At 33.8% G+C, this 25,993-nt stretch overlaps 1 protein-coding gene across 1 annotated transcript in view; it reads left to right on the top strand.

Annotated features, from left to right (window-relative positions):
• The window catches only part of TMPRSS15 (transmembrane serine protease 15), an 84,993-nt gene that overhangs the window by 34,543 nt on the left and 24,457 nt on the right, over nucleotides 1–25,993 (top strand). The window contains exons 4-16 of the mRNA XM_015880660.2: nucleotides 188–255; nucleotides 761–805; nucleotides 2,328–2,470; nucleotides 4,127–4,174; nucleotides 7,007–7,048; nucleotides 8,316–8,435; nucleotides 15,433–15,541; nucleotides 17,632–17,741; nucleotides 18,962–19,099; nucleotides 20,305–20,454; nucleotides 21,467–21,569; nucleotides 22,003–22,153; nucleotides 22,897–23,038. Of these exons, the coding sequence (XP_015736146.1) occupies nucleotides 188–255; nucleotides 761–805; nucleotides 2,328–2,470; nucleotides 4,127–4,174; nucleotides 7,007–7,048; nucleotides 8,316–8,435; nucleotides 15,433–15,541; nucleotides 17,632–17,741; nucleotides 18,962–19,099; nucleotides 20,305–20,454; nucleotides 21,467–21,569; nucleotides 22,003–22,153; nucleotides 22,897–23,038 (1,369 nt within the window). The remainder of the gene's footprint in view (nucleotides 1–187; nucleotides 256–760; nucleotides 806–2,327; nucleotides 2,471–4,126; nucleotides 4,175–7,006; nucleotides 7,049–8,315; nucleotides 8,436–15,432; nucleotides 15,542–17,631; nucleotides 17,742–18,961; nucleotides 19,100–20,304; nucleotides 20,455–21,466; nucleotides 21,570–22,002; nucleotides 22,154–22,896; nucleotides 23,039–25,993) is intronic.

Genomic DNA, 25,993 nt, shown 5'->3' with positions numbered 1-25,993 from the left:
TAGACAAGTGTGAATCAACATCCCCAGGTTCGTTATATTCTTTCTTTGTGAAAATCAGTAAAGCATCAAGGAAGTTTTGCTTATATGAGGTATGAGGAGGGAAAATATATTAAAACCATGAATGCAGTGTGCAAATAGGTATATTTTTCTTTATTTTATCAGTTAAAAATTTCTCTTTCCTATTCAGATACAAGAAATCCTTCAAGCAAGTGATCTGGGAAATAAATTTGAGAGATGTGAAATTTTCCAGTTCAAGTAAGTAAAGTTAAATTTGCCAGTTTCTTGTTCTTCCCATCTAGATGAAAGTTCGGGACAGAGATTTTCTGTTGGCATAAGCTGAGATTAATGGAAATATAGCAATAGGTCCCTATGGACTCAGGTCCAGTTAAATCATATCAGTTAAGGTATTTGCTAGTGGAGCTGTCACTTGGCACCACTTAAAGCTGTATCCTGTGTGTCCTAAGGAATACATAGCATAGGTAGAGTAAGACTGGGTTAATTTCACTTCTCAATATTCTGTTATATTTTTTTGTCCTACAGAAGGCTACCAGGCAAAGCAGTTCAATATATGCAGTGAAATCTGTGGTACTAATTCAGCCTTCAGTGTTCTTCACATGGCCTTGAGTCTACACATCAAATTTAATAATATACCCCACGTTCATACAGTTCCAGAATACACTTCCATCCTATCAACAGCATTAAATGTTATAAGCTCAAGGATAAAAATATGCTTTTTTTTTTTTTTTTTTTCTCTCTACAGGAATCCTGAAGAAGGTAATGCAAACTTCAAGACATCTCAAACAGGGTAATTACACAGAAAAATTTTTGCTTAGATGTGAGAAAGAGACCAGTATTTTACTAATAGGATGAGGATGTTTAACAACTATGATTACATGTATGTTGAAAATGAGAAGTGGATTTGAATCAATAGATTGATTGTAAGAGTGAGGTCATAAAACAAATTACTTGGAAAGATGGATTATGATAACCTTATGAAGGATTTTATAATGCTATCATATAATACTAAGGGAAAAGAAGTAGGCAGCACATACAGTCTTTTGTCTCTGTGAAGATGGATCCAAGTAGCAAACTTTCATTTCTGCAAGTAGAATTAGACTCAAATCAATCAAAATTTTTCACTAAAGATAGAAGCATGTCTGAGCTAGTTGCTCAAAACTCCTATTATAAACAAAGGTGTGGGGGTAGTTACATTTAGGGTTTTTTCATCCATTATATTTGGATACCTTTTCAGGAGAAGATCAGTTATGCCCAAGAACAACTTGTTTCCTTCCATCAAGTGAAATGGAAATCTAGACATCTGTCTTCATTTCTGCTTTGAAATAACACTGGTTTATTTCAAAACTGATTTTCAAGTTGACTGTGTTAAAAAGGTGTTTATCCCTTTGGGCAACCTTGTTATTATTTGACCTTTAGAACACTCTTAAGTCATAATGAAAGCAATAAAAGCTTTTGTTTACTCAGCATGGCCTAGAGGTTATCAGAAACAAGAAATTAAAGAGGAGAGTTTTCCCTTACACTGCAAACTGTGCTCAATCCTTCAGCACAGCTGCAGGCCATATCAAAAACACTGCTGAATATGTTTCAGTTTGACAATATAAACACTTAGGAATAAAAAAAAAATACACACACTTAAATCTAAGTAATTGAAAAAGTATATATCTTTAGTATGCATCAAACTTTGACTTCAATCAGATACTTCCATCTAGCTACAAATATTGAATATAATGATAGTGTCTAGATAAAGTAAGAGACTGCAAAGAAAATAAAACTTTGGATAAAATTAATGCCCCATAGAAGTTAAATAAAATACAACCACTGATTTCAGAGTATCTGTGGTTACAGCCTTTATTGTTTACTTATAGAAATATAGGTAATCACCCAGCAGATCCTTGTAAAACAGAATCCATAGGGAATGTTTGCTACAAAGTCGTGACCAGTTTTTGTTATATTTTTATACTGTGAACATTTCAAGGTTCAACATCAATATTTTAGAGATTAAACTAGAAGTCTGTTCAGCAATGAATGAACCTACTTCTTTAGTTTACTCCAATTCATTTTCATTGCAATAGTATCAGTGCATTTGTTTTTTTTTCTCCTACAATTGATGTAAGAGTTGCAAGGGAAATAAGAACAGTTTCTCCAATGTTCTAAGCTACCTAATAATGTAGAGCTTTTCTTTGCATGTTATATTAATGATCCATCACTTTATGATACTTTGAGTGGAAATGTCAAAATATCAATAAGTCAAATCACAGATTCACTCCATTATCCTGCTTAACTAATCACTTTCTGTTTTATATTACTAGCGTTGTTGTGATCTTCGGCCTTTATCTTACCCAGAGAGTAACAACTGAGAAAATAAAAAATGAGTTACTTTCAGGTATCAACGCAAATGCAACTGATCTTTCTCAGACCTTGAAAATTGATGTGAACAGCATACAAATCACAGGTAATGCTAATGTAAGTCCTTGAAAACTGCAGTTAATATGAGCAACAATTTTGGATCCTAACCATCAGAAGAACTGTTATGCTTATGGGTGTTCTTCTCCATTACTCAACCTACATCAGCAGATGAAAGAACTGTGTTAAATAGAAAATACAAATCTGTTTAGCATATGTCCACTATGGGGAGGATAAAGGGCAAATTAGGGATTTCCCCGTCATAACCACCCAAATGCATCTGTTATGCAGCATAGCACTTATAATTTTGTCGTCCCTCAGATTAGTGAAATTAAGCCTTGACTGTATTTCAAAAGTAAATGCAACTAACAGTTTGTTTTGCTCAAGAATAACAAAAGTGGTTCAGCTTCACAATGAGTGAGGACTTGTTTATTGAAAAGATGTTCAAAAGAAGAGAAAACTAATACAGTGTGTGAATTCTGGAGAAGGATGCCCAGGTATCAGATTTCTCTGATACCTAGGTAAAGTGAAAATGAGAAACAAATGATGCATCTTTAAAGACTACATGTTTCAAATTCTGGAAATACTCAGATACAGTAATTTTATTCTAGTGCATTAAAACTTTGCAAAACCTATGAAGTCCAGTAAAGTCAATGAGAATCTTTTGTTTGACTTCAGTAAGCCTCAAAATAGGTCTACACTAAGTGTAATGATAACAATCAATTTGAATCCTTTGAAGTGGAAGTTGATTGGCTGACATTTAAGGACCTGATAGAGCTACTATTAAGTAGCTACTGATTGCCTTAAGAGGAGTAGAGCATTTGTTATGCAACATTTCTTGCTCTGTTCTAAAAGGTGCATTTCTTGGTAAGTACTTCAAATATTCAAAGGCTAAATTCAGAGTCTTGACATCTTTATTTCTTTTTACTATCTGCAGCACATTTACCAAGTTGTTCTAAATAGCTACACATCATTATGGGAAGCAATTGCTCATTATACTTCAAAAATGCCTCCAAAGGAAATTATGAAGAGCTTTTTAAAAGGTTACATATCTGTCGATGAATTTTGAAGCAATAAAACCTTTCTTGATAAGCATCATTAAAATGTCTCTCTTCACGTGAGGTATCATCTGCCCATTCTATCAGGAGTGCTGCAATAAAGTAACAACTGTAACTAATGATCCTAAGCATATATAGCACTTTTGCTTCCAATGTCTCAGTATATTCTTCAGTACAAACTTTGTTTCTTTTTTGTATCATAGAGGGAAGAAGCTGTAAAACCTGTGATTTGCTCCAAATAAATTTCTGTAGTGACTAAAAGTAGCTTTCTGCCTTGCAAATAATTCCAGATTAATTTTAACTAATTTATCTGATCTAAATACTGCTTTATGATGGAGATGCTCTGAAAAGCTCCACAGTATAAAAGAGTCAAGACAGAGATTTCCAAGATAAAGACATTTTATACGTGAGATAATGAATAGAGATTGATGATTTAAGGGAATTAAGAGACTTTTTATCCTTTGGAAGGCCAGAATCTGAGAAAATAATGTGAAAATATAAAAAGGAGACAAGCAGGATACTGTTAGTGATACACAGAAAAAACAGCCTCAGCTCTTGAGGATTTTTTATTCTGTTTTCTCTCTATTTTGTATAAAAATAGATACTTTACTATAAAAGGAGTTCATAATGAACTTGCTTTCTTTCAGTGGCTGCTGAAAATCCTACTACTACAATAATGCCTTTAACTTCATCAGGTCAGTATCCTTCATAAAACAGAAACTATTTTCTTTTTGCATCTGTACAGCAAAAGAATCATAGGACTTTCTCTTCAGCTGGTATAGTTTAAGAAAGCTGCCTTGATTGTACTTGGGGGTTGGCAGGATTCATTCAGTGATAGCTGCCCTTCATTTTTTCTGAGCATTTGAGAAACCAGGGATCTGAAGTCTGTACAAAAGCTGTAAGTTTAATCTGAGGATCAGAACAAAAGATAAATCTGTCAACCATCTGAGTCACAAGCTGACGTTTTCATAGATTCAGACAGACTCACATACTATGGTTACTGGTATACTGAGCAATGTTAGTAGACTTTGATTCAGCTATCACTGGAAGACTTGTAATTATAGCGAACAAGGCAGACACATCTCTTTGTGTCACAAGCTGGCACAGTAAAAACCAACCAAACGTAAGCCAGAGAGATTAGTAGTATTATATGTCCTTTTTAGCACAAGATAGAGATGCACTTATTACTTACAAGTTGCCACATACAAATTATCCAGGGCATGGTACTGAGTCAGACACGTTGTGCAATTAATATGAAGATATACTTGCTACATATAGATCTATAAAGATAGGAGCCAACTATTTATCAGAAGCCTGATACAGTTAAGCCTATTAACGCATATAGTCCAAAGTATACAGTTGCTACTCTTTATTCCCAATGATACCATTAAAAACTGATAATACACTGATTTTCTCCTTCTGTCACTTCCTCTGGCATGCTATCTTAATGTCACTTTGAGTCCTAAGGTCAGTGTTCCCAGTCCATAGCAAGAATAAAATGAGAGTGAGGGGGAAGAAGGCGCTGCTGTTATCCTACGCTGGAATTGGAATAATATTTCTAGCATAGATTCCTTACTTTTCTTGGGTCTCCCTAAAATCACAGAATCATAGAATATCTTGAATTGGGAGAGACCCACAAGGATCATTGATTCACAGAATCACAGAATCACCAAAGTTGGAAAAGACCTACAAGACCATTCATTCCAACCACCCACCCATCACCAATAGTTCTCACTAAACTATGTCCCTCAACACAATGTCCAAAAATTCCTTGAACACCTCCAGTGCTGGTGACTCCAACACCTCCCTGGGCTATTCCTAAATACAGTTATATTTATGTGCATTATGTGCTTGCTAATACCATCAGCTTTCTTCTTCTTTCTTAGTCCCAAGCCCACATTTTACTGTATGAAGTATGTTATATCTGTTGGAATTTGGGTTTCCTCTCTCTGTTGATCCTAAAACCTACCTTATCCACCTCACGTGTCCCATTAGTGAAACTGCTCAGTAACTGAGCATGTATGCTTTGTATTTATACTACCAGTGCCTCTGTCACTGGTGCCTTTGCTTTTGTAGCTTGTATGTGCACATTTGGCAGTAACACATGTAACAGTGCTATTTTAATAACCTTCAAGATTTGTTTTTTTAGAAGAGTCTAGTCATGCATGCATCTATTAAACAGTTATTTCCTCCCAAAATAATGATCCATTAAATGAGACATCAGGACATAAATTAGGTAGATATGTACACATATAATATAATACTTCACAAAATACTGTGAGGCTATGAGTGATGTTCTCTGATGGATGCAGCTGTGAGAAAACAGTCCATCCAGCTGCACCTTCCCTGCACCTCCTCTAGTCTCTCCTCTGTCTTTGAACTCTGCCCTCAGGTTTGCTGCAATAAAATGGTCCTGAATGGTCCCTAGTCCATTTACTACAAAATGACTTAGCTTAGTTTAATAGTGTTTGCCAAATCAGCATGATTTGATAGAAAATTATTAGCAAATCCTCTTGTATGTGTGTGCACCAGTAGGTTTGAGTAGGAACATCTAATAAAAGTTAACTGTCTCTGTTGTCAGTGATCAGCAACTACTAACAGCAAAAGTGATAGATGATAAACTATAAAGACTTTACTACATTTCCCACTTTATTCCTGCTAGCCTATCATCTCATGAACTGAAAGGGTCCACTGACTGTAATGACACATATTTTAGTGTTGATATAAGTAAAAAATGTACAGAAGCATGCTAATACAAATTTGAAGAGGAAAAAAGGAGAATGTAGGAACTGAGAATGTCCAGAAACATCCTCAATAAGAGAAAGATTGTTATTAAAATATCTCTTGTAGAAAGGTATGTGGAACAATGATAAGAAAGTATGAGGCAGAATGTTTTCCAACTTACTTCCACTACTGCATGTCTACTCAAATACCTACACAGTTGATTAACTGTAAAAATGTAAAAGCACATACATGTAAATATGCCAGTATGTAAATATGCAAATTCTACACAGATTTGTGTTTCCTTATACTGTAACCACTAATTTGTTGAGCAAAGTTATTTATATGGAGAAGTACCTATATATGTAGTAGAAATTTTGACTCCTCTTTTTTCAATAGATTGTGTGAGTCTAATCACACTAGTTTCTCTGGCATCAACTCCAGGTCAGAACAGGGAGGGGAAAGAGAAAACAAGAAAACATTATTGTTATGTTAATAAATTTTTAAGAAACATTTTGAAGTTATTGAAAATGCACAAGACTAAGTATAAAAGACTGTAGTTTACAATAATTTTGGTTTCCTTATTATTTCTCTGAAATTTGTTTTGATATATGACAATAGGATTCGTATCACTTAAACTAGAGTAATAAAATCATTACCTGAGCTGGGGTTTTGAGATACAGTGAATAATGCAGATCTCATAACAGCAGATTAGTAGCTTCATGTTAATGCCCAAACAACTGTAAGGGTACTTTACATTCAGACAGCAAGAAGTAAAGTTCTAACCCAGGGTTGTGTTTATACAGGTTCAAAACAACTAACAACAAGCAAGGCTGCAACAACTTCAGGTAGGTAACTTCACATGGAAAGAAGCAGGGCGGATTTATGAAATAGTCTGAGATCTTAGGATTACTCTGTTTCTGTACATCTTGTTTTCACATTAATTCTTGCATTCCATTCCTGCAAATACAAAATATGCAGGTTTACCTTTGATTTGACTAGAAAGACCTCTTCAAAGAGACTATACATGTTTTACATGTTATACAAATGCTGTTTTATGTATACTGATATCCATACTGACTGTTCAATTTTGTTGCATGTTATTTCTTAGGGTTTTTAGAAAAAAACGGTAACAAATGCTCACATTACTTCTGATCAATGGAAAGCCAAACCTGTTTGAGTTGTTGAAAACTTCCCCTAGTCTCATAAAATGGTGAAATATATATTACACTTTTACCATTTTTAAAAAGGTCTCATTTATTTACTGCCATTTCTAAGTTGACTTCAGCAATCATATTGCAATTAAGGGTAAATTACTGTTTCCAGAAGAAGTCAAAATGTTTCACTAGAAAATGTTAATTTATTTATATCCAGTAGATGGCAATGCTGTTTAGTTTTATGAGATGAAGAATTAAGCTATAGTAGATTATGTCCTATGTAAACAGTGTTTTCTTCTGTATTGGGCAAAGCATATTCCTAGATTACTGATAGGGTTTTGTTTCTCTGTCTAGAGTGAAGACTTATCTTTATCCATCCACAGCAATTAATTTATTGACACTATCACCTCCATCACTTGACTGATGTACTTTTAGTTTGATTCATCTACCAACTGGATTCAAAATGGCAGCTCTCTTGCGTTTTGCTGCTAACACCAAAAGTTTTTATTTGTAAACCAGTTTGAAATGTTACCATGCATCCAAACAAATTTCAGTCTTTGTCAGTTTTACATACACTTATATCAAAAGTGCATTTGCTTAATCAAATTACAAAGAAATAATAAATTTGCAAATGTATTTAATATATTGCAAAAAAATCCCACAAAACTATTTAAGTAGAGGAAGGGGATGATAGGAATTCATGGAGATTTTCTTCTAGTCCTGCTTCAAACATAATTTTAAAAAATATGCCGCTTCTCATACCGTTTTCTACTCTGTGCTAAACGTTTCTTTTTAGCATGTGATATTTCATTCCTGGCCCCTAAAAATGCAGTTTTGTGAAACACAATAGAGTGGTTGGTTTGATTTATTCTGGGGTAGACAAAATTAAGTCAGTTTTCTATTGTAGTAAAACTGCATTGCTGCTTTATTGTTATTGCTGTTTTCCTTTCTATTTCAGTTGAGGGCTCACCACCTGCTGAAGTTTGTGATGATGGAGTAACCAGCATTGAAAAGGATTTATTTTGTGATGGAATCTTGGACTGCCCAGATGGTTCAGATGAATCTGAAAAAAGATGTGGTAAGAATGTAAATCTATTTAAAGCAGTATTTCTGAGCATACTTAAACCTGTCAGTATCTTTTAAGTACTTAATAAGCAATAAGCTGCATAATGAAGACCAAATTAATTCTCCTAAAAATAATAACAATGTTTAAGTGTTATAACATTTATCTTGTAAATGCAAACAATTTCGTTTAAAATTTTAATTTATGAATAATATGCTAAATATATGAAAAGGAAATAGCACAAGGCATCTACATTAATATAAAATGATATAGATATATATAGAATATGATGTTTAATATTTATTAATAGCTATATAATATTAATAATTATAAATATATTTAATAGAAAATATAAACAAAATCAAAATCTTATGTGAAGTTTTGTGCTAGTAATATCAAATATGTTCTTTCCAAAAGCAAGTGTTAAGTCGCATTATCCAGTACCAGAAGTTACTTACTGTCATATTCAGAGTCAGAAGAGAAGTTTATCTTTTAATTCCATTATTAAAAATATCATCATAAAAATACTACTAACAGATTTTCACTATATACTAGATATACTTTGGTTCGGTGATATTGTATCTTACAATACTTTATAAAGACAATGTATTCTTGCTAATCATCTCCTCTCTGTCACTAGATAATTGTTTTTTTGCGTTGTGCATAGAAAAATTAGGCAAGAACTAAGCTGATATGCCAGATCCCATTGTAAAGTTTCTGGAGTAACATTAGTTGTAAAACATCTGTTTGACTTTTCCTGGTAAAATCTCCTATGCTTCAACTAAAAATGTACTCTCTAAACTAAGGATATCCTGAATTTAGTTTTTAATTAGATTTATTATTATTATTATTATTATTATTATTATTATTATTATTATTATTATTATTATTTTAATGTATTTTTAGTAAAATTATAAAGTAAATTAAAAGACAGTTGAAATTTGCTCTTTGTGAAATGATTAAACACAGCTAAGGATTCAGAGAGGTTGTAACTGTTCATACTGAACAGAGAGGAATTTTTTTCATTTTAGTGGTAACAAACGTCAATTTTCAACCTTTTTGAAAGTTTGGGTACTGTTCTATCAGAAAAGTTGTATTCTGTGAATCTGTATCACACATGAAGGGCCACCAACTCTCTCCTGCCTCCCCATCCTCAGGCTAAGGTGGTGTGGCAGAGGTGTCTTGTAGCAGCATTTTGCAGGCAGAACAGTTGAGTGTGACTCCCATCATGGCACCTTTTGTTGGCCACCTATTTCTATTTTGTTACACTGGGTGCTAAGAAATGGGACTGGCACAAAAATATTTAAGTTGCTGACACCACAGTGAGAAATGCAAGATGATGATTTGTAGCACGTCCAGAGATGGGCAACAAAGCTGGTGAAGGGTTTGGAGTACAATTCTTTTGGGGAGCAGCTAAGGGATCTGGGATTGTTTAGTCTGGAGGAGACTCAGAGGAGACGTTATCAGTCGCTAAAACTCCCTTAAGGAATGTTGTTTTGAGGTGGGGTTTGGCCTCTTCTCCCAGATGATAGCAATAAGACAACAGGGAATGGCCTCAAGTTGTGCCAGGGGAGGTTCAGGTTGAGCATTAGGAAAAACTTCTTCTCCAAAAAAGTGGTGGTGCCTTAGAATAGGGTGCTCAGTGAGGTGTTGGAAATGCCACCCCTGGAGGTGCTCAAGAACCATGTAGACATAGTACTGAAGGATGTGGTTTAGTGGGCAATAGTGGTGATAGGCAGACAGCTGGGATACACAGTCTTAGATTCTATGATTCTACAATGTGAACGTGAACATTTTTACAGATAGTAAACTCTAGGTGACCCTGTGTGAGGTGTGCGTTGGACAAGGTTCATCCATCCAATCTCAACTATTCTATGATTCTGTGAAACTCTTACAACCAAAAAATTACATCCTTCACCCTTACCTAATTTTCCTGATTTTTGTTTGTTTGGTTGGTTGGTTGGTTGTTGTTGTTGGTTTTGTTGTTCTTGTTTTTTGTTTTGTTTTGGTTTGGTTTGGTTTTTGGTGTAGAATAGACGAGTAGCAGCAAACACTGTCAAATTTTACCAAGGAGTCTGTTACTGTGTACGAAAATACAGCTTCTTGATGGGAAGGTACATTTGTTAATGACTGTTGCTCTTCACAGTCTCAGCTCTAGCATTTTCTTGCAAAGAAAACTTTTTAATGTCCTGGGAGATGCTGGAGCAATTAGCTCTCCGAGGTGTTACTTAGAAAATACAGTTTGGTACTAGAGGATTCTGGAAAACTTATTTCAGTTCTGCTGTGAAAACATATTTCTGAGCTCTCCTGGGTAAAGTGGTGGAGTCAGTCTAGCCTAAATTCTCAGAAATATGTGAAATGCTGAACTCTGATTTAAAAACAAAGAAGCAAACAAAAGATCAATATTTTTAAGAATTTTTGTACACTCATTGCAAGCCTGTTTTTGAAGGGTGCTGACATGCTGACTCTTGTCAGAAGCAGAATCTCCTTCAGACCAAAATGTTAATTGCAGACCAGCTTGTTACCTACACCTTTCTGACTGCAGCCAGCTGAGAAGGGAGACTTAGTAAAAACTCTGGAGAAACTGTCCTTCAGAATACTTTGAATATTCACTGAAAAACATCAAAATCTCTATTTACCTTAACAGCTGCATCCAGCTGCTTGATCAGATATGAGGAGGTCACTCTTCATTGGGGGAATCTGAAGGTCCTAAAGTAGCTACTTCAGGGGCTGGGACAGCACAACACCAGAGTTATTCAGTCATTCATTTCTACTGTTTCACTGTTGTTCTTAAATGGAGGTTTGGTTTTGATATTTTGGTGAGGTTTTTGTTTTTTATTTTTTTTTATTGTGAATTATTTTATTTATTTTTATAGCTAAATTAAAAGTGAAGGTCCTTATAATCATTAATAACCAGTAATATTAGTTTCATAAAAATTAATCCTTTTGGCTACTGTGAATGATTAGATTCAAATTTATAAGTTTTGATCATATTTTATGAAAGTCATTACAACCCTACCTGTTATAGATGTGAATTTAATTGATACTTACTGATATTCATTCACTTGAAGTCAAAGTTATGCACACATGATTCAATAGTGCCTTGAAGGTTGCAATTTAGTTTGAGGTATGAATAGTGCTTGAGCAGAGTTTTTCAACCGGGGTACAGCCTCTTACACACAGAGCTTTTGGATATGATTTGCATCTGTCCCTGACTCTCTGCCACATAGAAATTGTGAGTACCCTGTTCCTTTTGATTGAACATATTATTTCTTGATCATAGCCACATTTCACCAGTCACCAACAAATATGCACAACCGATCTAAGCATCTCAGAATACGAATGCAATTTCAAATAGGCAGAAATCATGAAAGAAATAAGTTGTACTTATGGCTCACTTCACTGATTAGGATGGGCTGGTACTATTTGTTTTTACTGATGCCTGTCATTTCCAAGCAATTCATTCAGTTGCCATTAGATTGGTAGTTTCAGTTCACAGCCTTACAGAAATACCGTTCTGGCTGAAGGGCAAATGGTTGCTCCATAATGCTTATTTTACATTTTCAGTCTAAAACTTATCCACCTAAAAACGTGAGTTTTCTAAATTTATATATTTAGATTTTTTAACAGACTTAGCAAAACTAGTGGATCAAATGGCAATAAGCCATATGCATATTTGGGATACCTGCCAACATTTCTAACTCTTCGATATTTCATTTATGTTACATCCCTAAAGTAGATTAGTACAGTCATATAAGAGCTAACATTATCTAGATTTTCAGAAGTACTTCAGTGTCTTACAGTCAGATTTATAGCTGATACATGATTCTTATAAAATACTCTTTAAAGAGTATAAAGAGTACTAATAAGTACTCTTTCACACAGTGGAGTCACAACCATTTAAAAATACATTTGTGTTTCTATGCTGATGATTTTTGTCATGTACTTCTGAGTTTATAATAAATTCGTAGTTTTAAAATATAGGATTTGAGGAGGATATTTAATATTCTTTTTTGTGCATTAAACAGAATTCAGGAATGTTCAGCATTCTCAAAAAATGAACAACTTCATTCTTTGCATTTATTGATGAAAATTATCTTGAAAGATTTCTTTCTGGCTCTGCAATGGAGTGCAGTAACAAAAGGCCATTGGAAAAGTACAGTTAGCAATTTCAGTGAAAGGGTCTCTAGAGAAATGCAGAAGTCTGAACAGCATCTATTAATAATAGCCTGCACTGATGAAAAGCATCCATATAGCATAAGTATAAGGAAAAGGAGACTGGAGTCTGAGCCCAGGAGCTGTTTCAGACTCTCATCTCAATTATTATATGTCTAGGCTAACATTTTGTGATTACCTACCTCACAACATGACTAGAGTATTGAGAGTGATCAATCATATGAATGCCAGGAAGTAATATACTAGCCTGTCATATTAAATCTGTGGACTTGATTTGACCAGTTCAGGGAGCTTCTCCCTGGAATGCAAGGATAACAGGATTAAGCCCTCCTAATACACCCTGTATACCACATGAATAAACAAAAATGGACAGAAATATGTCAGGAAACAGTGAAAGTAATGCCTCTAAAAGATGTCTTCTGTCTCATTAGGAGAATAGCTAAGGCTTCTCTGAGGTCTCCAGGAAACAGGAAAAGTGTAATTATTTGCTACTCTGCCAGTTTCTTCCCACAGCTGCAACCTCCCTGCAATGTGGAAGCACTAGGAGCATCATCAGGTTCTTCCTGAGGGCTTGCAGCTACTTTCCTAGTCATTCCAGAGATACCAAGCATTTAATATTCCTTGACAGTGGAGAGCAACTTAAGAGCTTTTGACTTTATCTCTCTGTCCTGTTTCAGGTTATTCAGTATCTCTTAGGAGGCACAAAGAAAAAGGAAAAGAAAACAAAGAACAGAAAGTAATTGTTGAGAAGAGCAATACATAGTCATTATTTTTGTAAAAGCAGCATGTTATAGGTTTTTAATATTATTGCAGGTGCTAAAAAACTATAGGTCAGCATATGTCTTGCTGGCCAGTTATTAACAGTACTACTGTTTTTCACACTTCACACTTCAGTGCCACACACTTTTCTTCTTATTATTACACTAATTTTACTCCCCTTACACTAATAATGACATCAAGTAGGGAATTCTATTTTGCGTTGTTTGTTACTACTTCATTTATTATCTTTCACTGCCTTTCCCTTTCTTTGTTCATGGTATCTGTTATTTCTTCCAGTCCTTTCCTGTGTTCCTCATACCTGTTGGTTTCTACTTAGTGACTGCATGTGGAATTAAGTATGTTTACACCTGAAATTCATCCCAGGAGTATAGCCATGAAGTTTTGTTCATCCATAACTGAAAACTAAGCTAGTAGTTATGTTTTTTAAATGTCTCCGTTAAATATCTTTGTTAATAATTATTTCCTTCTCTCTAGTATTTATATTTTATAAATACTGACTTTGGAGTTATATCCATACTATTTTCTCTGTCCTTTAAGTTAAAAAAAAATAAAAATAAATTAAAAAATTGTACGTTTTAGCACATTAGTGAAGACAGGGAATATACATATTCAAATGGACAGAAAAAGTAATTCTATGCCTGCTCCTAAACTTTAGTCAAACCTGATTAGAAGATTATACAGAATAGAAAATTTCTTTCATAGACCTACTTTCTCCATGTACTAAAGACCATACTGCTCTGGTTTTCTCCCAAAGACCATGAGGATTGCAAAATGGAACATGCTAACGAGTTTCAATCCCAGCTTATTCTTGAGTCCTGTCATTGTTAGTGAAATTCATTCTACATGGCACTTACTAGCATAGTATCACTGAACCTGACAGAAACAAAGCCTGATTTTTATGTTGTGTTTGCTGCAGTGATAGTCAGAAAAAATTTTACACTTATCGAATGAACAGGCAAGGAGTACTGGTTTATCATTTTATGCTATCATTTCCCAGAGGAAAACTACAGTCAATAAAATTTCCATTTAATTTTCAATATGATTGATTATTCATAATTTGAATAGCTGTAGGTGTGATTTCATTTCTGATGTTAATGAAAAGCTATATCTAATTTCTGGTTATCAGCCTCAAATTGATGAACTTGTCCTTTACCTCTTCAGCTAATCATGTATTGTACTGATTATAGCATTATTTGAAAGCTTTCTCTGATGCTTTCTTAAAAACTGAAGGAAAACCATCCTCAGATGGAATCTTTGCATCATGTTCAATGAGGTGCCGCCAAGGTTTCAACAGTGTTTCAGTGTGTTTAGAAATGAAATAACTTTGCATGGGTTAAAGTTTCCAGTCCTGTAGAAGCTTAAAAATATGATCTTTTTAACTAACTGATTTTTAAACTGAGCATGTATTAAATGAAATAGCAACAGCAAAACTATAAAACTAATACAAATATTTTGAAAAAAATACATCATGATAAGGTTTGGCTTAAATTAATGACTTGATTGCTCACAGGATACAGAATATCCACTTAGCAATTTGAGTAATTAGTAGTATGTAAGGTAAGGAACCAAGGAGCTCATAAAGGCAGAGAGGGCAATGTCAACCATATCCCTTCTTGATATCATTAACATGATATCAGATTGTTTCTGATAATCCAGACACATTATCCTCATTTAAAAATAGCAGTAGATAGGAACTACTAAGACAAGATTCACTTTCTTTAAAAATGTAAAAAGTAAAATGAAATACAGTTGAATTAATCAGATACTGCTGCAGGTTTTTAATTAGACTGATTGATTTAGACTAGCTTGGATTAGTTGTGTTGTCTCTAATGTAATTAAAATGTCTATAATACTGTAGTATTTTGAGATAAAATAATCACAGGAATTTGAATTTGGAGTGGGGTGGAAATGTGTTTTAGTTTATCCTTTCATTCTTGCTCACAAGGTATTTTCTCAGTAATAGTTGTAAACAGATATTTAAGGTCACTGTCCTTTTGACACTGCTTCTATTTTTCAAATGGCATTTTGACAAATGTTCTTCATTATATTTTTTCAGCTACGATTTGTGATGGAAAATTCATGCTGACCGATTCCTCTGGGTCTTTTCACTCTATGAATTATCCAAAACCATATAATGCAAATATTGTTTGCCAGTGGATTATACTGTAAGCCATATTCTGACAATTTTCTACCTAACATTTGTTCAATTATGAGGTGATATTGTTTCCCATATATCAACCCTCTGTCTTTTGTTTGTATTCTCAAATACCATGGCATTGAAAATATGAAATAGCACTTTATCCTTTGTATTGACATAGTTTTTCTTTAAAAACCTGCAAACCCAAAACCAACACTAATAATGACAGTTATTATGTATGATTCTAATAAATCTGCTGTGCTGCATGTATGTACAGGAATGTATTTGTAAGCTAACAACAAGTCATATAACTCAATATAACTGCAATGCATATATTAGAGTATATAGGAGCCTTTACTTACTAACTTTATAAGACATCACTATTTTTAAAAAGTGGTTTTCAAGAATTCCCATCATTTAGGGGTGCAAAGTTCAACTGAAAATTATTTGTATTTGAGGTCCTAATTCATCTAGGAATATTTTTAAAGTTCATATATATCATTAAACAGCACCATAACAGCACAAAAGCTCTCAGCAAAGGAGGTGGAATTTGTTTAATCAAGCATACACACCTACAGCAATGAACAGCTACTTTACTTTGACACTCCGGGTTCTCTTTACAGCCCAGGAAGAAGAGAAAGGTAGTTATAGTATGTGATAAATCTCATCCTAAAGTACACACCTAAAATAAGACAGGTGATTATAAGTCTGAAGATTCTAAAATCCTCAGAATGATTGCCAGTTCAGAAGTTACTGAACTGAGAGGCAGTGATTATGCTGATGGCTTTATACTAACAACCATTCTTTGACTCTGAGAAGTATTAGTTTGGTAAAAGAGTTTCAAAAGAGATTAAGGAAATACTTTGAAAATTGGATAAGATTTGAAATTCTTCCTTCCAAAGGCTCCTTTGACAGCTCTAGTCTTTGAGTTCATTGAGTACTTACGTCTTTGCCTTTACACTTCTGGAGAAAGTTCTCTTTTTTCTTGTTTGATGGAATCACTCCTTCTGTTAACCAATACTTACACCACAGAGGTTTTAATATATAGCGTGTCATAAGCAAATCACAAGACTGTGTAGATTTTACAATTTCACCCCTCTAATTTTTCCATGAATGAAGAAGAAGTTTCCTCTCCTTTCAAAAGTAAGAGCAGTATGTTGAATATTTCCCTGAAATATTTGCTCCCCTTTAACTTTCAGCAAAATGTTTCACCCTTTTAATAATAAAATTGTTTACCAGTGGATAAACATTAAAAAAAGAAAAAAAAAAATATTTCATACTTCTTTACTAAGCAGAACTGATAAGTACCAGGAGATTGCTGCTTTAAAAAATGATATTTACTGTCTCTTAATTCTAGAAAACAACAAGTGATCATAGAAGAAGCTGGTTGTAATAGCATGATAACACTGCTTTACCATAAATATATCTATTTAACTATAGGTTACTAAATGTTTCTGTAAAAAACAAAATACAGTAATATTTACACTTTTGTTAAAATAAATGCTTTAAACTTACTGGGTGATTATTAGATTTGATAACATATTTTCAAACAATGTTTTTGAGATCTTCAAATCTTCATGTAAATTTAAAGAGGCATTTAAAAAAGGCCTCTTATGATAAGAGAGGATTTACAAGAAGGATTTACATCTGTCTCTTTTGAAAAATTTTGATGTCTTACTATTCGTATTGATATTGATACTCATATTCATATTGATACCATCACACTACTTTTCTGACTTAGGGAATTCTGCCTAAGCATCTAGATATTATTTATCAGTAATGTATTCAAAAGTGATTTAGAATTAATGAAACACAGAGAAAAAAATGACTGTCCAACTGAATATTCTCAATTTTTAACAGATTCAGTTCCTAAAATATACTTGACTCCAGTGAGTTTAGAAATACCTCTACTTTTACAAAAGGTCAATGCACTATTACCTCTGCAATTCTGCAAACTAGGAGTTGGTCAAATAGCTAATGTTAATTACCAATCTTGATAGACATTATTTGAATTGTTTTCTGAACTGAATGTAATTCAAGCATACAGTGAATTTGTTACATTATTATTATTTTTTTAAGTATTATTATTTCTGTTTTATGTTTCTGCTTTCATCTTAGAGTCCCTCAAGGGTTATCCATTAAGGTGAACTTCACTTCTTTTGATACAGAACAGTTTATGGACAACTTAAATATTTTTGAAGGTATAGGACAACACAAGACTTTGAGAGGTAAAGTTATTTTTCAGCTAATGTTACTTTCCCATTAATAGAGTTAATGTAGCAAAAGGTTTTAAACTGAAAAAAAAAATCAAAAATTAAAAAAAAAAAAATTGCACATGTATGTTTAAGTGAAAGAATGAATTTGTGTGGAGCTTTCCTTTTAAATTTGATCTGGATATACTTAACCATTCTTATGCAATGGACAGATAAATGCTTGCCTAACATGTAAGAAACAACCATATTTTAAAGGTTTTATCTGAGCAATATAAATACCTTGACCATTGCCATGACTCTTTAATGTCTTCTGTAGTGACATTAAAATAAGCCACTTAAACTGAAGCTGATGGGATGAGTACTATGATACTCTCTGCAAATTATTATATGTGTGGCATTACTAACTCAAATCTGGAGATCGATAGTGAAGATACTGCAGGTATATAATTAATTTCTCTCTGTATTTTATTTTGGAAAGCTAGGTTTCTGCCCATTTTTTCACTAGACTCAGTTTATCCAGCTGAATTCCATCACAGATGGAATACATGTACTTAAGTTAAATATCTAAGTCCAAAATCCTTCTAAGTCAGACATATCTTAATTATGTATTCACATTTTGGAAGCAGGGAGAGAATGGGAATGTGACGTAGTGAAAGACATGGAATACAGAAAAGAGAAACAATACTTCAATACTGCTCTGAATCCACTTTAGGATTTAAATTTCTGTGGGAGAGATTGCTACAGCAATACTGTTTGCAGCAACTGTTAACTTCCACATTTTGAAAGGCTGCTGTGAGAGTGACTGGTAATAGTGTAATGATGTAAAGATAATCTTAAAGATTGTCCTTCAGATGGTTTTGTAAAACATTGCAGTTAAAGGGTACATCTCCAGTAGACTCTACATTTAAATAAATAAAATAATTTTATATTAATTTCAAAATTTCTCCTCAAATGTCTGTAAGCATATTTACTAATTACTAAACTGTGAAAGTATAGATAACATATATATTCAGTATTGTTAGTACAGAGTTTTAGAGTGCATCTGTACATCTTGAGAAAATTTGCAGCATAATAAGCATGTTTATGAAGATTTATGAGGATTTTGAATATCTTATAGTACAAGAGAAAACACTCTCAAATTCAAAAGAGCTTTTATCATAACAATGCCAGGGTTTTCATTTTACATGGGATTGATTTCTTTCTTAGAAAAAGACTAATTTTCTTTCTGTTTTCAGCTTCTCTCTCAGGATCTAATCCCGAGACAGTTCACATTTTTTCTCATGAGGTTACAGTCAGGTTTACATCTGATTATTCTGGAAACTACAATGGCTTTAATGCAACATACACTGCTTTTAATGCAAGTGAACTAAAAAGTAAGTGTTCTTTTTTGTTGTCATTGTTGTAGTAGTCTGCATTGCATGATGAGATTATATTTTCAGTTTTATAAAATGGAAATGGAGAGAGAAGCAGTATTTTCTAGCCTCAGTCCTTCACCTTGGCCCACACTGGGAAATTTCATCTTTTTTTACAGATCATATCATTGACTTCAGAATGACTGTCTACAGTCATATGGGCCTGGAACTAGCAATAGGGAGTTGACTTACAATGCTTGTGCTGCTAAAATAAAATAACAAAACTATGGCTATATTTCCTTGAGATTCCTTTCGGCAAGTTTTTTCACTAGCAAATACAGTGTGATCACTGCTGCTAATCATTACTTTGTTATCTCTAGGCAATACCTGTTCTCCGGGGTTTCTCGTGTCCTACCTCATTGCCACAAATAGCAGTCCTAAGTGGTAAAACAAATCATCAAGGAAAATACTGCTTCAGTGTATAAATATTGGGAAAAAAAATAAAAAAATAAAAAAAATAAAAAATTAAAAAATCCATATGTAATAAGTCTTCAGTGACAAAATGCAACAATACAACTCATGCTCTGATGTACCTTAGTAGTTGTTAAAAAACTTAGATATGGATTTTGAAGTGAAGATTGCTTCAGCTGCTAAATTTTGAGTAGAAATGAATAGGGAATGTGACTAGAGAGGGGCATGCTGCAGAAGAAACTTCCAAAGTGACACTAAATTCTTGTCATGTGGGCTGATTTGGAATTCAAGGTTCCATGAAAAGACACAGAGCAAATTGAGCAAATTGTGGAAAGTAATGTCTTTCTGTATGATCAGAGAAGGAGCAGAGAACAAAGAAAGGAGCATTACTGGTGCATGAAGCACATTACTTACATATTGAGCACATAGCTGGTGGCTCTGATAGGAAGCACTTTTAGCTGGAGCAGCCTGAATTGTGGCTAAGAGTCTTGTTCATCTGAGACTTATTAACAAAGGATTAGGAAAGAAGTTTGATGAAGGAGTGCAGCCTTCAGGCCACCCTCAGTGGCAATGAGCTGTTGACAGTAAAAAATAAACATTTCAGTGAGTAACGATGTTTCTTAGAAGAGTGTCACCATGGACTCCAATTTTCAAACACATTTGAAAATTTATACTTTGTCACTTACCCTTATGTAAACCTGAGAAAATATTTAATATATTTGTCATTTTTATTTACTAGAGCTTCTTATTAACAGATTTTGAGAGAGTCAATTGTACTTTTGAAGATGGCTTTTGTTACTGGATACAAGATTTATATGATGATTTAAACTGGCAAAGATATCAGGGCCCTACCTTTCCCTTTATGAGTGGTCCTGATTTTGATCATACATTTGGAAATGCGTCAGGTAAGGTCAAATACGAATTTCCTTCAGATTAAAGGAAAAGCTAATTTTAGCTTATGTTATATAGGTCTATGATGTTTTCTTTAGAGAGCATGCAATTTTATTCTGCCATAAAAATGATAGAGAGCTATCAGACAAAAAGGTTTATGCAACTCATTTTCATCTTATGTAAGTACACCAAAACCAAAACTAAAAATAAATGAAATACATGAAGTGATTAAAGTATGAGGTATTGAGGATTTTTAACACTGTTTGAAGTCCAAGGAAGATATTTCTATTTTACAATAGCATTGCAGGTTAAAATATTCCTTCTTTACCTCAAAGGGAAGAAAAAATGTATTATTTTTTTACCAAAACTAATTTTTCATCCTTGTCTACATCATGACAGTCATAGAATATGTTTTATTTAAAAAAGGTAGATCTGTGTGGAATATAGGGCTTCTTTGTTCCTAGTTGCAATAACAATTTTCAATACACATACGCACAACAAACTCCAGGAACATCTATGGCAAAATAACTTTATCAAAAGAGAGATCATATCATGCGTGGATTCCAGTTAAAGAGACAATACTGACAGGAGCTTGAATGCATACCATGAGTGCTTTTTCAGAAATTGGATACAAAAGTTTTTCTAGTTCAACAGGCAAACCAAACAATCTAACTCAACTGATTGATCTGCCCAATTAAAAGTAGTTAATGTAATTTGGATTTCAAGATCACCATATATATGCTATGTTAGACAAGTGGATTTTACAGTGACAAGTATCTGGAAAAACTGCAGATTACTCTGGCAAAAGTTACTCATGGGGAAATGAAAACATAATTCAGCATGTTATTGTATACAAATTATTCCCTTCTCTGAGTAAATCAACATTTTCTAAATAATTTTCAGAATACCATTTGTGCTTGCTATTATTAATACTACTTTTAAACAGAAAACAAAACAAAAAACACCTTGCTCTTGTTTGAAAAAAGAAAGTTCTCTATTGTCTAAAATGTGCTTATTCTATTGCAGGATTCTATATTTCAACACCCACAGGACTTGGAATTCAAGAAGGAAGAGTTCGAATTCAAAGTTTGCCTTTGATCTCTTCAGATCCATCTTGTCTAAGTTTTTGGTAGTTCTACATAATCTCTACATATTACATTTAGATCCCAAATATATATTTCTTCTAAAAATAAAACCAAATAATATTTACATATAAATTAGTTCAAGTCAGTGGACTACCCTACATCTCTTTAGACTTCCATGACCAGTCTTAACTTCTGAAACTTACTCCATAATAGGTTTGAGTCTTGCAGTTAGCTTTGATGTATTCTCTTCTTCACCCCATACCCAGCATTTATTTCTACACAGAAGTATAAAAAATCCATAAAATATTTTTTGTCACAAAGCTTAACTAAATACCCACAGAAAATGTGGCAAAACACCAAGTAAAACTTTCAGTTTTAATCATGACAAATGAAACTCCAAATATTAAAAAGTTAGATATTACTCCACAAACTTTCATTTTGCTCTAAAAATAGAAAACTTTGTTTTTACTCCTCTAGGTATTACATGTACAGTCCTAACATTTACCGTTTACGCGTTAGCATAAGAAGAGAATATGGTCTGGAAAAGATAATTTTCCAGAAAGAAGGAAACTATGGAAAAAAATGGATTTATGGACAAGTAACTTTAAATGAAACATCTGATTTTAAGGTTTGTTAAACATTCAGTTTTCTTTAATTGATGTCAATTTTGTTCCAAATGAACCCAGTGATCCACAGCTCAAAATTTATTTTATCAGTATTTTGATGGCTTATCTTGCTATAATAATTTTTATCAATGCAAAAACACTGTCAGAAAGATGCATTCACTGCCTGAGGAAATGTATATATCTGTGACCTGGCTGCATCACATTTCTAGCAGATGTGTGTTCTGGGGCCTCAAGAATAGAGTTATAATACTTTACTTATACATGCTCTATACCTATGCCATATACATTAAAGACATCAAAATGTCTTTTTCACAAATGCCTTGGCAGCAGGATTTCTTTAAGTACATATATAGTAAAACACAGTAATGAACATCAGATAAATTGCAGTTTTTAATGTAGATAAGCCATAAGATCATAAGGTTTGGATTGGTAAGCGATACAGAATGTTGTGTATCAAAACTTACACTAATTTATATGTAAGTTATGGAATACTTTCAAATTATGATCATTACTTATATGAAGTTCCTGCATTCCTTATAATGATCCTCTCTGTTTGCATGGTAGGCATTTGTGTTGCTGAGAATCCTGTGTCATCTCTGATACTCACCTCTGAGTGTAGCACCAACTCAGATTATAATGGAAATGAGTATTCAAGAAAGAAGACAGAAAGGTCTAGAATAGAAAGATAAAATGTGTTTCATCATATATATACATACTTTTTTTTTTTTTCCCTAATGAATTTCAGGTTATATTTGATGCCTTTACAAGGATGGCTCCAAGTGAGATAGCCTTGGATGATATTAGCCTGACAGAGGGAAAGTGTAATGAAAGCAATTATGTAGAGCCAACTGCATTTCCAATTGCCACTACAACAGCTTCGGTTCCCAGTAAGTAAATACTAAACTACTGATGATTATCAGTTCTTCCTCCTGTATTTGTGTTTTTGTGACTCAGAATTTGCAATAAACTCCCTCCGGTTTTAAAAATTCTCCAACATTATAAAATTAACTTCAAAATAGTTGTTAGGCTTGCTGCTCATGACTCAATTCATAGCCATAGAACTGACAGATTCACGGCTTAAGCTATCAGTACATTATCTTCCAAGACTTGAAGAGTGAAATACAAGTTGTGGTAGTTGCTTGCTAAACCAAACTTCTGTTTCACTCCCCTTCAAAAAAGCAGAAGGAGGAAGCCACATCTTGGCCATAAGGAAACCCCATCTTGGTAAGCTGGGCCTCAGTGCACATAGTGTTTGTTCAGAAGGACAGATGTGTTTATAACAAGAGTCCCACCATCCCCTTTTTCCTCTTTTTTTTTTTTTACTGAGTGTGACACCATACAGCAGAATGGAATATATCTTTGGTTAATTTCGCTCAGCTGTCCGTGAAAAGTTCCTTCCCTACCTCTTGCCAAGTGCCAGCTTACTGGGTGGAGAAAGCCGTTATGATATGCCAGCACAGATCAGTAGTAGCCAAAATATTGGTGAAGTATCAACTCTGTTCTAGCTACAAGGCAAAACACAACATTGTATGGGCTGCTTTGGTGAAAATTTAACTCCACCCCAGCCAGACTCAGTAAAGAATTTAGAATTTATTTTGCTGATCTTAAACTAGTAAAACTTCCAGGACAACAGTAATGTGGAGAGAACAAAGAAAGAGAAGAATAGTTACTTCTGTATTTGAAATTATAAATGATTAATAATGACAAAAGGGTTTGCAAAGTCACATCAGAATATCTCCATAGGTCTCAACAGCATAAGTTCATAAGTTCGCCAAGCTCTGAGAACACATGCACAATGAAAAATCCAGTGCTCAATGGGATGAAAGAATAATAGTGCCAGAACAGTTTAAGAATGATCCATATGACTGTTTAATACCCAAAACTGAAGTATTTATCTGGAACAAGGCCCACAGTGAAAGAGATCTTCCAATATGCATTTGGCCATGTTGTTATTTATTCTAGATATTGTTACATTAAGAAGGAAAAAGAGAGCAGTGTTTGGTTTGTAAAAAATCTTACTAGGAAAACAGAGAAGACAGAGTTAGGAGTTGGGATTACAGGAAAAATAAAACAACAAAGGACTTTGTCTGCCTGATCTAATGAGTGGTTTCAATATTTGAATAAATTATTAATGTGCCAAAACCAAATACTGACTTTAAAAGGCTTCACAGAATCACAGAATCATAGAATCACAAGGTTGGAAAAGACCTACAAGATCATCTAGTCCAACCATTCTCCTATCACCATTACTATTAGCACTAAGCTACTAAACTATATCTTGTAGCACATCAAAATGACGCCTCTTGAACATGGTCTTGCTTTGCTCAGTCTTCTCCCAGTGATGAATAGCTGCTGGCTCTAGTAACACTGGATGGAGCTGTTTCCCTGCTATGAGTAGTTTCATTTCAACTCCCATAACTGGTTCCTTGGCCTCCCTTCTGAATCTCATAAATTGGAGGAGCACCGATTTTCCTTGTGGATCTTCTCCACCTCAATTGAAAGTTAATGAAATAGAGGAATTATGTTTCTACATGTATTAATCCAGACATACATGTCACAGGGTCAGTTAGAAGAATCTCACCTAAGCAAAATATGTAAAAAAACCTTTAGGCATCATTTTAAATCTGGAAAATGCACATAAAATAAAGAAGAATAATTTCATACAATGTAAACAGATTCACATATATTCAAAAACTGATGCAAATACATTCAAAGTACATCCAAAAATGGATACTAATATGAAAAGAGGTTGTGGCAAAATAAAAATATGATGAGGCTTTGCAACATAATGTGGGAGAGACACAAACTTTCTGGGGGGGAAACAAAGACTTCCAGACCTATTCTCAGAAGGCTTGAAATCATTAAATCAGAAAATATGTTCCAGAACTGCCTCCTGCTATATTTACTGTCCCTTAGGAGGCATAGCTAGTTGCTCCATTCAAAGAATAGAGCTAGTAGAAGTCTAAACTTAAAAAGATAGAAAAAGACTATTTGCACTATGTTCATATTGATGCGCTATGAACTAATTGAGATTCTATCAAATCCATAATCTCTAAATCTATTGCATTGAACAGTCAAGGAAGCCAATTCTTCTGAATGTAAGAGCAAAAGTAAATTTTAGAACACTGTTATAAAAAGGGGCTTAAAAGTCCTACAAGATGTCTCTGTTAGCAAAATAAAATATTATTAGCACTAGTAATTACAGTCAGGTATGAAAAGTAAGTTTTGGAATTTGATTGCAATTTTCATTAAACTGTTGGGAAGTGCTGATATATGCCACCACCAGCACTCTTCCAGGTTGTGTGGGTAAATACAGCTTGTAAGATAACTTTGATCAAATGATTAATGATATAAAGTATCTGTAGTAAACTATAGCTGAGTGCTACTGCCAAATGCCATAGAAACAGTTTTCAAACTATGGATCTCAACCCAAAGTATAGTGTTGAGGCCTGAATATTTAAGAATGGAGTGTTCATGTGGTGTATAAATATAAAATGAATAAGAGGATCCATATTGTTCTTCAATATGGTGTAAAAGTGCCATCTAAGCAGTTCCTGAGGAAAAACTAACTTGATTGAATTCTGACTAGCTGAGGCATGCTATGTATACGCTGTCTGTAACCTGCTGAAAAATGTCAATATTATCAATCATCTTCAAAGAAGCATGACATTTTGATGGATGTGGTGCAACTTTACTAACACTGATGATTTCACTACAAATGTCACATCTATAAACAAGAGATGAAAGAATTTGCATTGAGCCAATTTTCTCTGCTAGACGTAGAGCTTCAGTGAGAAACGGTGTAATTCACAGTGTCACAAAAGCTCATTGAAAAACCAATA

Source organism: Coturnix japonica, chromosome 1 (genome assembly GCF_001577835.2).
Source record: "Coturnix japonica isolate 7356 chromosome 1, Coturnix japonica 2.1, whole genome shotgun sequence".
Lineage (NCBI taxonomy): Eukaryota > Metazoa > Chordata > Aves > Galliformes > Phasianidae > Coturnix > Coturnix japonica.
This window is presented reverse-complemented; position numbering and strand designations above follow the sequence as displayed.